Source organism: Galleria mellonella, unplaced genomic scaffold (genome assembly GCF_026898425.1).
Source record: "Galleria mellonella isolate WM207_F2 unplaced genomic scaffold, CSIRO_AGI_GalMel_v1 utg424, whole genome shotgun sequence".
Classification (NCBI taxonomy): Eukaryota; Metazoa; Arthropoda; class Insecta; order Lepidoptera; family Pyralidae; genus Galleria; species Galleria mellonella.
This window is the reverse complement of record NW_026442097.1, coordinates 2,688,416-2,702,003: the sequence shown is the minus strand read 5'-3', so window position 1 is coordinate 2,702,003 and position 13,588 is coordinate 2,688,416. Positions and strand designations below refer to the sequence as shown.

The 13,588-nt window shown below is 34.8% G+C and overlaps 2 protein-coding genes across 2 annotated transcripts; both read right to left on the bottom strand.

Annotated features, from left to right (window-relative positions):
* Positions 1 to 1,143: 1,143 nt before the first annotated feature.
* Positions 1,144 to 7,280, bottom strand: LOC113516135 (uncharacterized). The gene is made up of 6 exons (XM_052898392.1): positions 6,836 to 7,280; positions 5,871 to 6,098; positions 4,952 to 5,039; positions 3,516 to 3,880; positions 2,258 to 2,719; positions 1,144 to 1,265 (listed from the first exon to the last, which is right to left on the bottom strand). The coding sequence occupies exons 1-6, from the start codon at positions 7,027 to 7,029 to the stop codon at positions 1,232 to 1,234; spliced, it is 1,371 nt and encodes a 456-aa protein (XP_052754352.1). The 5' UTR covers positions 7,030 to 7,280; the 3' UTR covers positions 1,144 to 1,231.
* Positions 7,281 to 9,142: 1,862 nt separating this feature from the next.
* On the bottom strand, positions 9,143 to 13,456 carry LOC113515908 (NADH dehydrogenase [ubiquinone] 1 alpha subcomplex subunit 8). The gene is made up of 4 exons (XM_026900204.3): positions 13,208 to 13,456; positions 12,396 to 12,571; positions 10,399 to 10,506; positions 9,143 to 9,906 (listed from the first exon to the last, which is right to left on the bottom strand). The coding sequence occupies exons 1-4, from the start codon at positions 13,334 to 13,336 to the stop codon at positions 9,789 to 9,791; spliced, it is 531 nt and encodes a 176-aa protein (XP_026756005.1). The 5' UTR covers positions 13,337 to 13,456; the 3' UTR covers positions 9,143 to 9,788.
* Between the last annotated feature and the right edge of the window lie 132 nt (positions 13,457 to 13,588).

Here is a 13,588-nt window from a genome sequence, read left to right as displayed (position 1 = left end):
TAATTGTAAATTGTAATGACATAAAAATTAAGATATCAACTTTGTTATATCATTGCATCTCTTTATATGTATATAAAATTATATTTCTTTATAACGATTTTTGTGTCAACAAAATGGCGGACATATATAATGGATGATGTTTCAAAGTATTTTATTATTTCACGAATGTAAAGTCAAATGTTAGTATTACTTGTATTGCGATTAGACGGCATAGACTGAAATTGTGTTTTAACATCTCATATGTAAATATAGTGAATAAATATGTTGACTTTACAATTAGTTGGTTTTATTTATGACTAACTGTATCTTGCGACTTCGCCCGTGTGTGAACGGTACATAAAGTAAACTATGTACTAAATATATCCTATATAGCAGGGATAATCGACTTGACTAGACCCAAGATCTACTTTTTTTACTGACGAAACCCTATGCGATCTACCAATCACATACTTCTTGAAATCACAAATGAAACAACATAGTTCAGTACACAATTATAGGGGGAGAAGGGATTGTTAGTAATGGGGATAGCCCCATTGCTAGCAATATACTCTGTCAGGTCGACCTCCTCGTGGTTCCCCCTGGAAATCATCAAGATTGATTTATTGTTAGATATTGATATTGTGTCAAGGTAGGCTAACTGCTGCTTCATCATTACCTATCATCCCTCAATGGTGCCCTGCCAGCGCATACCGATAGAGCAGGCGGGGGTTTTTTTGATGGGTGAAAATGGAATGGTAACCCCGCCTGCGCTAACGGGATACGCTGACGGAGCACCAGTGAAGGGTGATAGATGAGAATGAAAACAGGCCAGTTAGCCCATCATGATGAATTCATCAGGAATTAACCATGATAGTTTCCATGGGGAACCGCGAGGAGGTCGACCTGGTTGGGTATATTGCTAGCAATGGGATTCTTAGTCTCCATTACTAACAATCCTTTTCCCCCCACCAGACGGGGTTATCATTACATTACTGTCTATTAAAAAAAAATGTAGCTTTCTATAGGTGAAAATATTTTTAAAATCGGTTAAAATTATTTTGAATTTATGCATTTTTGAGCAAAAATTCTTTCCTCTTTTTAATTAAACGAGAATTTGTACTAAATAATTGGTTTCATTGGATTAAAATGAAAAAATTAAAAAACATATGGCAAAATCATCATTTTTAATAAGTTAATATTCTAAATATAATACATAATTAAGTCTTAATCTATATTATATCTATAATTCTTATTACTGTCGACTGTCCTTTACGTGTTTGTATATTCTGAAACAAAAAATTAGTTTAATTAACTTTTTAACCTCAAAGAAAATAACATTTGTTAATAATGGGGTCTAGCAGCCCGATTGCTAACAATATAGGGAAATTTGCCATCAGGTCGACCTCTACACGGTCCCCCCTGGAAATCTTGGTGAATTCGTCACGATGGTCCCGCTAACTTGACTTCATCCTCATCCCTCACTGGTGCCATGACAGTGTATACCGTTAGCGTAGGCGGGGTTACTATTCCATTATAATCCATTAAAAAAAGACAAGTATTTGGTTAGAAAGCTATTATTTTCTTATCTCCATCAGACATTCTAAAGTTGACTGGAAGATCCCTTTTATGGTACAAGTCTGCTATTGTACTCGTTCCTTTCTTAATAATTCTATGTCCTATAATTTATTCCGTTATTCATCAAAACAACAGACCTCTTATAAACCTATTTTAGCTATTGAACTGTTTTGTCTCTTTTTTTTTTGTGTTAAATTCTTAAATTGAATGAGTGGCAAAATAGTGTGTATAGATCAAGTAGATTCGTAGTGTATATATATATATATATATATATATCAAACTCCATTGCTAACAATCCCTTTCCCCCCTTGCTACTATGTTAGGTTGCCTGGAAGGGATCTATTTTAGAGAGAAGTTCACCTTTGCTTAATTTGTTACCAATTTATTATTACAGTATATTTTGAACGCAATAAAAAATATATAAAAAGGTGTTACACAAACAAACAAATATTCTTTTTTATACAACTTAGAACGGCAAATGAGCTGACGACCAACCTGATAGAAAATGGTAACCGTCGCCTATAGACATGAGCAGTACCGTGGACATAACAGAGTATACTGTTTCGCCCATGATACCCCCCATGCGTTGCCATTTCTGAGGACTCAGGTGTTATTCCTCTGTACCCAGTAAATTCACGCCATATCCCACCCTTCAAACCAAAACACAGCCATGCAAACACAACTGCTTCAAACAAATACTCACACATCATATCCATTACAGTCTTGGTTCACTGTGAACGAAATTTCTTCATTTGTTAACGCAGGTAGATACCTTGTATCTATTGATGTCATGTCTCTATTTAAATACATGAATATATTCCTCCAGAACTCATTTAAAGCGTCCATTTCGTTAGCATTGTACAGACCTAAAAATCTAAACTCTGTATAGTCCTGTTCTTTAGAGAATTCAATGAAGTACTCTATCAATTTGTCGTATGGTGCCAGTTCTTTGTCTTCTATGCTACCTTTTATACAATTAGCATCTTCTCTTTTCGCATCACTACCTTTTTCCTTTTCATCGCCTCCACTGGGTGCACAGTCTCCATCAATAGCAACCGTCTCGTATTCCGATTTGTCTGAATCATCTGTGTTTATTTCGTCTCTCAAGTCATTTGGTGTTATAAGATAAACATGTGTTGGTGCCTCTTTAAATATAGTTAGTTCTCTGTAATGAAATAATTTAATAATAATAGACATAATCCCGACTATCATATCGTCTACCGGTATTATCCCAGTGTCTACAGAACTCATTATATTAACTGCATCTTAATAGAACATTTATCATTAAACTACAGAAATCAACAATAGTAAATTTCTAAATAGTCCCACTGCTGACATTCCCACTAAATAAAATAAAACATGAGAACAAGTGACTTTGTAACAAACCCGTCCTTGTCACTTCAAAACCAGCTGAGCTGAATAAGCTGAGAAATAACACAAAATAACAATAAATAAGCTGAGAAATTACACAAAATAATAATAAATAAGCTGAGAAATTACTCAAAATAATAATAAATAAGCTGAGAAATAACACAAAATAATAATAAATAAGCTGAGAAATAACACAAAATAATTATAACAATGTTTATTCTCTTCTTCTTTTCATTTAAGAGTTTCCTCTTGTCGGTGCAATTAATTCATTCTCTTACATATTAATAAAACACAAAGAAAGAATACAACGAGAATAATTAATGATTGTGTCCCATAAAAACAAAATGATTGTGACAAAACCAATTTTGATAATCTATGGGACCAGTCTGTAAGTATATCCTTTCAGATAAAAAAGAATTTATCAAATCGATTCAGAACTGACGGAGTTATGAGGTAACAAACATAGAAAAATACAACTGAATTGTAAACCTCTTCTTTTCTAAAAATCGGTTGAGTACTTTTTGAGTTTGTCCATTACAAATAAACAATCGTTCCCTCTTTATAATGTTAGTATAAATCATTGAACTGACCTAAATGGCATCTTCCCTTCGCTCTGAGTGTGCAAAACGTAATTGTTATGTTCACGTATCAACTTCACCACCTCCAACTCTTCAGGGCTGATCTCGTCGTAGCCATCACCTTCGTCGTTGATCACATCGTTCACCCATTGGTGTATCGCTTTCCTTTCGGCGTTAAGAAGAGTTTTGTCGAACACCACAACTGTTTCGGCGTTGTTTCTAACGAACGCAAATATATGTAAAAGAACGTTCAAATTGAAATTTGGTCTCTTCTCGCGCATCTGCATCTGTCTCGCGCGTTTTGGCTTTTGATTTCTTTTAATCGGAGGCGGATTTTTTTTCTTTTTCTCTTGTCCAAAACCCAAGGTTTTCGTTGCCTGTAACATAATCTAATTAAGTAAGTCAAACCAGAGGGAGACTTTGTACAAAAGTCGTTTGTTTGGGTACCTCTGTCGCATTAGTGTTTCTACCGTGAAGCAGTTGTTTGCATGGTTGTGTTTCGGTTTGAAGGGTGGGATATGGCAGTGAATTTACAGGGTACAGAGGAATAACACCTGAGTCTTCAGGAATAGCAACGCATGGGGGGTATTATGTGCGAAACAGTATACACTGTTATGTCCATGGTACTGTTCATAACTATACACGACAGTTGCCACTTTCCGTCAGCTAGTTTGCCATTTTAAGTTGCATAAATAAAAATTGAATCGATACACATACATGCATATCCGTCACGCCTGTCTACTATTGGGATGGGCAGAAAAAATGAGATGCAAAATGCTTCGATTAAAACAGCAGCATCATCAGGTCTACCATTAAATGAAATTCCGAAATTACTCAATTTCGTGTTTTTGTTTATACCAAAATCGGACCAATAAATGGAGTTTAACATTTCGTTCGTCATACATCCTATCATAAAAGTCCAAAGGAACAATATTTTAACATTTCTGATATTTCCAAACGGCATGTATTATGTAATTTTACCATCAAATTTGTTTCGTTTGGGTCCGAAATTTCGGAAAACACTTCATGGTAGGCCCTCAGACCCCTTTCACCTCCTCCACATTCATCAATCTTTTCATACACGCTCGCCGGTTACGGGTACTTTTAATTTGGCCCTTCTTCAGCACGTCGCCTATTTGTTCAAACATACGTCCGTCTAGGGCGGCCCCTACCGACATCCCCATTTAATCGTGATTTAATTATGTCTGAACGTAAGAGTTGGAAAAATGGAAATTTAGGAAAAGAGACTAGGTCCCGTATTTTGGAAATTAAACAAAAAATGGTAAAAATTGAAAAAAAAAATTATTAAATCAATACCCTTATTACAGCCTGCAGTCTGTTTTTCATTGATCTTATCAATTTTTTTAACATTTTCTTAAGGAATGCCGTCCCACTGCTCTAACAATGCTACCTTGTATTTTCTACAGACAAAAACAGATGTTACTTACATAGGCAATATTAGGAGCAATAGGTTCCACAATTCCGACGCCATCTTTACCCAAGGCACCGCCTTGCCAGCCCATTTTTTGCATCATACTGAAAAAAAAACTATAATTAAATTGTGTCTACAAAAAAAATCAACATTAATTTATGTGCATTATATGTGAATTTCTTATGTGTATATTATATTTATATTGTGTATTGCCTTAATGTGTTACTATAATTGTCATATATTTTTCATCACATCTGTCCTTCATACGCTTTCTGTTTTTACCCAATGGTTAGCTGGTAGAGAATGCCATATGGCATTAAGTTCGCCATTTGTACAAAGTTTTATTGTGCAATAAAGAATAAAATAAAAATAAATTAAATATAGCAAAACCAATCATTTTTGTTGAAAAATAAAACTACTGAACCGATTTTGATAAAATATCTATAGGACCAATCTGTAAGTGTATCCATTTATGTAAAAATAGTACATTACTGCAGCGGCCAGCAACTGAGGCATTGATGGACGAACATGCAAATGTGGGCCGAGGCGTAGCCGAGGCACACATACATGAGTCCATCGGTACCTTGTTGTGGCCAAGGCTTTTATAGTACTTTTCTCAAACCTTTAATAATGCATAATGGTATTTGCATAATGGTGAAAATTTCCATCCTTCTTTGCATAATGGTGAAAATTTCCATCATAACATTGAATACTCAAAAATTATATAAAAGAACAAGTTCACTTTAAGTGATCGTGTCTGGATATTGCATATTGTCCATTGCAGAAAAAAAATATAGCTGTCAAATTTATTTTTTAACCGTTTTTCCTTGATTAACCTTGATTTATTTCAACAATAAAAAAAAATCATGCAAAGAAGGGTTATTCTATGCTGGAACTACACGGGCCAGTGAAATAAAAAGTCTGTAAATACTAACCTCTCGGCCTTGCTTAATTTAACCGGTTGAGATAAACTAACCATCACATTCTTTAGGAACTTATTTTGTTTGCCCAATTGTTTTGTCTGCTGTGGTGCTGGACAAGTCTGGTTGATTGTACCTTGGAAGTTGCCAGCTTTTTGCCATTGTTGCTTTGTCCAATCGTAGCCAACTGAGTAGGTGGGTGCTATATCAGCAGTGTTGTCTATGGGAGAGTCTTCTTGTGGACTGAAATTAGAAAAAATCACTACTAGCTTTTTAGCCACTACTTTGTATAAGCAAATATTGGGGTATTTCATATTATTTTCATGGGTGGACCTGGCCCCTTAAAAAAGGTTTTTTTAATGATTGGGATTGAAGTAGTATATGCGAGCGCATGTATACTGCCAGCACTTTTGTTGCACTGTGGGGCACCAGAGAGATGAAAGGTGAAGAATCCACACGAATTAACCACAATGTTATGGAGTACATTTGCTAGCAATGGTGTGGTCAGACCCCATTACTAGCAATTCCTTCACCCTCCCTCCAGCCCAATAAAAAGGATTAGGTACTTACTAAGGTTAAGTAATATATTGCAATATCTAGGGGGGAAATGGATTGTTAGTAATGGAGACTGAGAATCCCATTGCTAGCAATATACCCAACCAGGTCGACCTCTTCGCAGTTCCCCCTGGAAACTATCATGGTTATTTCCTGATGAATTCATCATGATGGGCGAACTGGCCTGTTTTCATTCTCATCTATCATCCTTCACTGGTGCTCTGCCAGCGTATCCCATTAGCGCAGGCGGGGTTACCATACCATTTTCACCCATAAAAAAAAATATATATATTGTAGTTACAATGTCTATACATATTGGCCCAATAATGGTCATCAACGTCCAAAAGAACTCAATATATAAATATTGTATATTACCCATATCTAGTACTCACATCCACATTACATAAAAAGAAATATATACTCACGAATCAAAATCATGAAACAAATCAGGATCATCATACAACGTTTCCCTTAATATCCACATTCTGTTCATGTTGTCTCTTTGGACAGGTTGGAGTTTGGATGCAGGTGATGGCGGATCGGATTCATCATTATGGCCAGAATAGAACATTTGTCGATTATCACCCATGTATTCACTATTATGACTGTGATAATTCATGTTTGTTTATATAAATAGGTAGGTAGACATTGGTTATTTCAAGAGGTAGAGTATTACACTTAAAGATAACTATAAGTCAATTGTTTAATTTAAAATTGTAAAACTAATATTTTTTTGGTATATGTTAATAATTAAGTTGTATTTTTTACAGTTTTAAAATTTAATTCACATTATTTTTATAGGATTGAAGAAACAAACAAAAGCTAAAATACAAGCACTAATACTACGTTATAAGTACCTAAAGGAAAATATTTACTTATTGTCAATGTCATATTTGAGATTGACAAATGTTGTTCATTCCGTTTCACTCATATATATAGTTTCATAAACTTACGGTTTAAGATATTTATTGTTTAAAAGAATTCACCTAAATGAGATCATAGCTAACCATAGACTTAGTATAACGTACTATTAAACTAATTATATTTTCAAATTGTAGCCGGAAGCACACATATTGCGATGTGCAGAGGGAGACATTGTATAAAAGTCGATTGCTTGGGTACCTCTGTCCCATTCGTGTTTCTACCGTGAAGCAGTTGTGTTTGCATGGCTGTGTTTCGGTTTGAAGGGTGGGATATGGCGTGAATTTACTGGGTACAGAGGAATAACACCTGAGTTCTCAGGAATGGCAACGAATGGGGGGTATCATGGGCGAAACAGTATACTCTGTTATGTCCATGGTACTGCTCATGTCTATAGGCGACGGTTACCACTTTACATCAGGTGGGCCGTCAGCTTGTTTGTCATTCTAAGTTGTATATATATAAAAAAAAAACTCCTGTGATAAAAAATGGCGGTATATGCATAAACACAAACGACTCACTCATTATATAATATATTGTAAATTGCTAGAGTTTATAACAATTGAATGATAACGTATAATTTCTGTTTTTTCTCCAATTACATTTAAATTAATAGTATATATGTATATGTGTGCACATAAATGTACTCAACACCATAATAAGTAACTGTCACTCATAACAACATAATTGTTTCACTATAATTATAGAATTTTTTATGGATCACAATTAAATAAAATGTTATATAGTATGTATTTCCTACTTCCTTGGAGTAGAATTTATACAATTTAATGAAAATTATATTAAACTCTTTCTTCATTGCTTCGACTTTTTCAAGAAGTGTTCATAGTTATACAATTTCAACTAAATTTCTTCAGCCGTTTAGAAGCGATAACGGGAATCAAAATAATTTTAACATGCATTCCAATGTATGGATTCCATTATTGAATTTAACCATCAAATAAGGGTCTAAAATTTTATCCATCGGGCGTTGTAAGTGCAAATAAATTGACGCAATTGACTATGAGGGCGCGACGGTTTATACAAATTCTAGTTTCTTTTTTTTATATCAGTTTGTTTATTTTTATACAACTTAGAATGGCAAACAAGCTGACGGCCCACCTGATGGAAAGTGGTAACCGTCGCCTATAGACATGAGCAGTACCATGGACATAACAGAGTATACTGTTTTGCCCATGATACCCTTCATGCGTTGCCAATCCTGAGGACTCAGATGTTATTTCTCTGTACCCAGTAAATTCACGCCATATCCCAGCCTTCAAACCGAAACACAGCCATGCAAACACAGATATGGGACATACCTGGTGTTGTAGACATCCATAGTCTATGGTAACTAAGCATGAGCAATGTGGATACTGATCCAATATAAAGATATTGTAGTTACAATATCTTTAGATATTTTAGCCCAATAACAGACATATTAATCAATAGATTATCCAATGTATAATATAGACAATTAGAACCTGCTAGTAATGAATGTAAATATCGAACTGGTATGGGTGTTGGGGAAATGAGATTGTTAGTAATGGGGTCTAACAGCTTCATTGCTAGCAATGTACCCTATCAGATCGACCTCCACGCGGTTCCCCCTGGAAATCATCGTGGTTAATTCTTGTAAAATTCTTAACGATGAACTAACTGACCTGCTTTTCTCCTCACTTATCACCTACCACTGGTGCCCCGCCAATATTTACCGTTAGTGGCGGCTGGGATAACATTCCACTGTTTTCCATTAAAAAAAAAAAATTGTAGCCATACAATGAATTTCGAAATTTAAATAATTAAAACAAATAATAAATCCAACATTTTATTCTACAAATCATTAATATAACTATTTGATTATGTAAAGTAACATATTAGACAAAAAAAAAATAGGTATAGCCCTGATTGTGGTTGGAGACAAAAACTACGCTTATAAATATATAAATTACACTTAAATGCTATATAATATGGAACAGGAAAACTGATACTAATCTGTTACTTTATATAAAAATGGTATTTTCGGATGACGTGCAAGTAGGTTCATAATAATCTATTAGTATGCCATATTTTTATTTATAATAGGCACCACAGACTATATATACAGTCTTTTTAATGCCGAAGAAACTTCAAACGTGTGATTTGGAACGCGTAACCGCAGCCTCCGAAATTCTCCCAAATGTTGCTTCGTAAAACCTGAACAGTTGTCAGGGTACTTTTATGCTTCTAAACGGAACTGGACTGGATACATTAAGCACGGTTCAAATTACTGACTATTAGATATACATTTAGAGATATGACCTCTAACTTTTGTGGCATGTAAAACATTTTGTTTTTTTTTTGACACCACTGAGGTGACAAACAGGTGGCTGTTTTCTTCAAATATATGATCAATCAGGGACAGCAAATTATAATGTTTCGATTTAATCTTGCGACATCATCCTTATCCGTGATGAAGGTCTACTCTGTCATCCAGTAGAAGCGAGAGCCAAACCGCGCTGGCTTTCTCTCCGCGTCGTCGGGTAAGGCTGGGGTGGCATCGGGGTACTCCGCCTTGGGCTCCGGCAGGGGTTTTGGTCTGCAACAATAATAGTTATTTTATAAAACAACTTAAAAATTGTGGAGGCTTTTCATTTCTCTATGTCGGACTTATGGGCCACCCTGTATTTTTTTACGTTTATACGAAGTTTTATCTTCGTCAATCGAGAATCAGTTGTGATGATTCAGTAACAAACCTTTTCAGGATTAGATAGATAGATACTCTTTATTGTTTCCTCCATAAGATTACAATAGTAAACATATTATAGATACAAACAATTACAAGGAAATATTACACTGAGAAAAAAATGGGCGGCCTTATCGCTAAGAGCGATCTCTTCCAAGCACCTTTATACTTTAAATTCAAGATACTTCAAGATCGATCTTATATTGATTTATAACTAAAAGTTCTTTTAATATAAATCTTAACAAAAAATAGTGACATCCATTGAAATAAAATGTATATGGCACAAACACAGGACTGAATACAGAAAAAAAAAAACAAAAATTGAGAATCTTTTGTAAAACATACCTTTTGGTATCATGGACGCGAGCTTCACAGAAGTACCCGAAGTCGGGACGTTCCAAATTTAAATTGTCCAACACGCATTTGTCAAACACACTTTGAGTCTTACGGCAACTGAAAATAGATGTCAAAATCATTAATCACACTTTCATATGGTGCAAATTCTTTTTAAATTACAATGGCAAGCAATCTGACAGCCCACGTGACTAGAAGTAGTTCTTTTTAATGGATGATAATGGATTTGTAATCCTGGCTGCGTTAACGATATACACTGTTGGGGCACCAGTGAGGAATGATAGATGAGCATGAAGTAGCTCAGATTAGTCCATTGTGATGAATTGAAAAATAATCAATCACGATGGTTTCCAGGGGTAACCGTGTGGAGGTCGACCTGTTTATTAATTGATTGTCCTGATATTGCTAGTAAATTAAGCCCAATTACTAACAATCGCTTCTCCTCCCACCCCCTACCCGACACGAAGTAGTAACCGTCCCCTATAGGCATAAATAAACACTTATTAGAAGTGTGAAGCCAAAGCTTCACTATTAGTTTCTGTACTTCAAAAGTGGATTAAGGTTTCCGCAAGGTTAGCAACACACACACGATACGGGACATTCCTGGTGTTGCAGACATCCATAGTCTATGGTAACTAGGCGTGAAAAATATGGATACTGATCCAATATATATATATATATATATATATATATATATTGGGTTTCTCTGGATATTAATAGCGGGATAAAGGTCATCACCAATTTGGATATAGCCAATATCGGTCGGATATCTATTTTCGAATATGTTAAAAGTCTGTTATCCAATATTAGTTTGGATAACAGACTTTTAACATATTCGTTATTGAATCAGTACATAGATATTGTAACTAAAATATATAGATATTGCCATATATTACCCTTACGCCCTAACTCTGGGAGGAAAGGGATTGTTAGTAATGGTCACCTCCACAATCAGGTCGACCTCCACGTGGTTCCTTCTGGAAACTATCGTGGTTAATTCTAGTGGAATTCATCACGATAGGCTAACGGACCTGCTTTCATCCTCACCTATCACCCCTCACTGGTGCCCCGCCAGTGTATACCGATAGCGCAGGCGGGTTTACCATTTCATTATCACCTATTAAAAAAAATAACCCATAACCCTAGTACCCTTATTAATAACTATTTATCAACTGACGACACATATGCCTATTTTTTATTAAGCAAGATAAAATAACAAACAAAATGATGGCCTGCCCTGTAGTGATCATCATTGCTATAACACAATAAATATCACAGACTATGTATTCCAGATGACTAATAATGTAATACCAGAGGGAGACTGTACAAAAGTCGATTGCTTGGGTACCTCTGTCCCAATCGTGTTTCAACCGTGAAGCAGTTGTGTTTGCATAGCTGTGTTTCAGTTTGAAGGGTGGGATATAGCGTGAATTTACTGGGTACAGAGGAATAACACCTGAGTCCTCAGGAATGGCAACGCATAGAGGAGTATCATAGGCGAAACAGTATACTCTGTTATGTCTATGGTAGTGCTCATGTGTATAGGCGACGGTTACCACTTTCCATCAGGTGGGCCGTCAGCTTGTTTGCCATTCTAAGTACCATGGACATAACAGAGTATAATGTTTCGCCCATGATACCCCCCATGCGTTGCCATTCCTGAAGACTCAGTTGTTATTCCTCTATACCCAGTAAATTCACGCTATATCCCACCCTTCAAACCGAAACACAGCCATGCAAACACAACTGCTTCACGGTTGAAACACGAATGGGACAGAGGTACCCAAGCAATCGAAAAGTGATCTTTTGAACAAAGTTTCCCTCTTCTATCCTCACTAACCATGGCTTACTGGTGCTATACCAATATAACAAAGGAGGTCACCTTCCATTATTATCCATTAGAAAAAAATAAGTGAGATGTGTGTGAGATGACATTTCTAGTTTCCCTTTGATTCTTTTAATAAAATTTTTATATAGAGTGAACTTACTGAGACAATCCAAAGTCACCGGAGCTCTTATCAATACAGTTAGCGTATTGATTAAATTCACTGAGACACGACCGTTTCACCTTCCTGAAGAACTCCATAGTGCAAGCGGTGACAGCTTTACCCTCATTGATGCATTTTCGAGGGTCTTTCTCTTCAAAACGGCATAACATGAATTCCTGGAAGATTGTATGAACAAAAAAGTAATTAATGTAAATCTTACTTATATATATATATATATATATATATATACCATACATATATACCATACCATACATATATATATATATATAGGAAAGGAAATACTTAAGCATATATATTATTAAATTTAATTTTATAATGTCTCATCTATGAATAAAGGTTTACTTATAACCAATGTTATAAAGTTAAATGTTTAAACTGTTTTAATCATTTTTAAGAATATGATTTAGAAGAAAGACAAAAATCGGGAGTAATCAGACACTGACAGATGGGACGTATTAGTCAGTAGGTACTCTTAGGAATGTTTTAATAATATCAAAGTCTATTTAATTTTTTATGTAAAGAATGTAAATAATAATTTATGGTTTTTATATTTATGATAAAAACAAGTTTTAAAAAAAAAATTAAAGAAATATAGTTGATTTTTGGCACTAGATGAAATTATGTGTTTATAATCAACATAAAGAACAAAAATCTTAAAATAATGCATCAAAACATAACCTCATACAGCTCTGATTATGCAATCAATTCCTTCGCTGGATAACAACAAATAAAAATATTATACATAAGGATATTATGAAATAATATTAAGGAAAAACAAAATCGGTACTCACATTATTAGCTTGCTCACAATATTTTCCTAAATGGAACGATCCAGCAATCAATGTTGGTCCAGATAAATTGACCTCAGGAACGGTCAAATCTGATTCCTCTGGCAAATGGACGTCCGCAGTTAACACCATTTTTATTAATTTAAATTTCCCAGATAATTTTGTTTAATTAAATATATAAATAAATAAGATAATTTGCTCCACACAAAAAGTGGAAAATATTGGAAAATTTAATGTTGTAAGACGATACATTTAATAAGTTTTACGGTAGCACGTGTGAAAAAGTAAGCGATATTGCTATTTAACAAAAGAAAAAAAGATAGAAGAACGACTGAGCGTACAACACAATTTATTAGGATTATCGTCATTTGACGTACATTGACA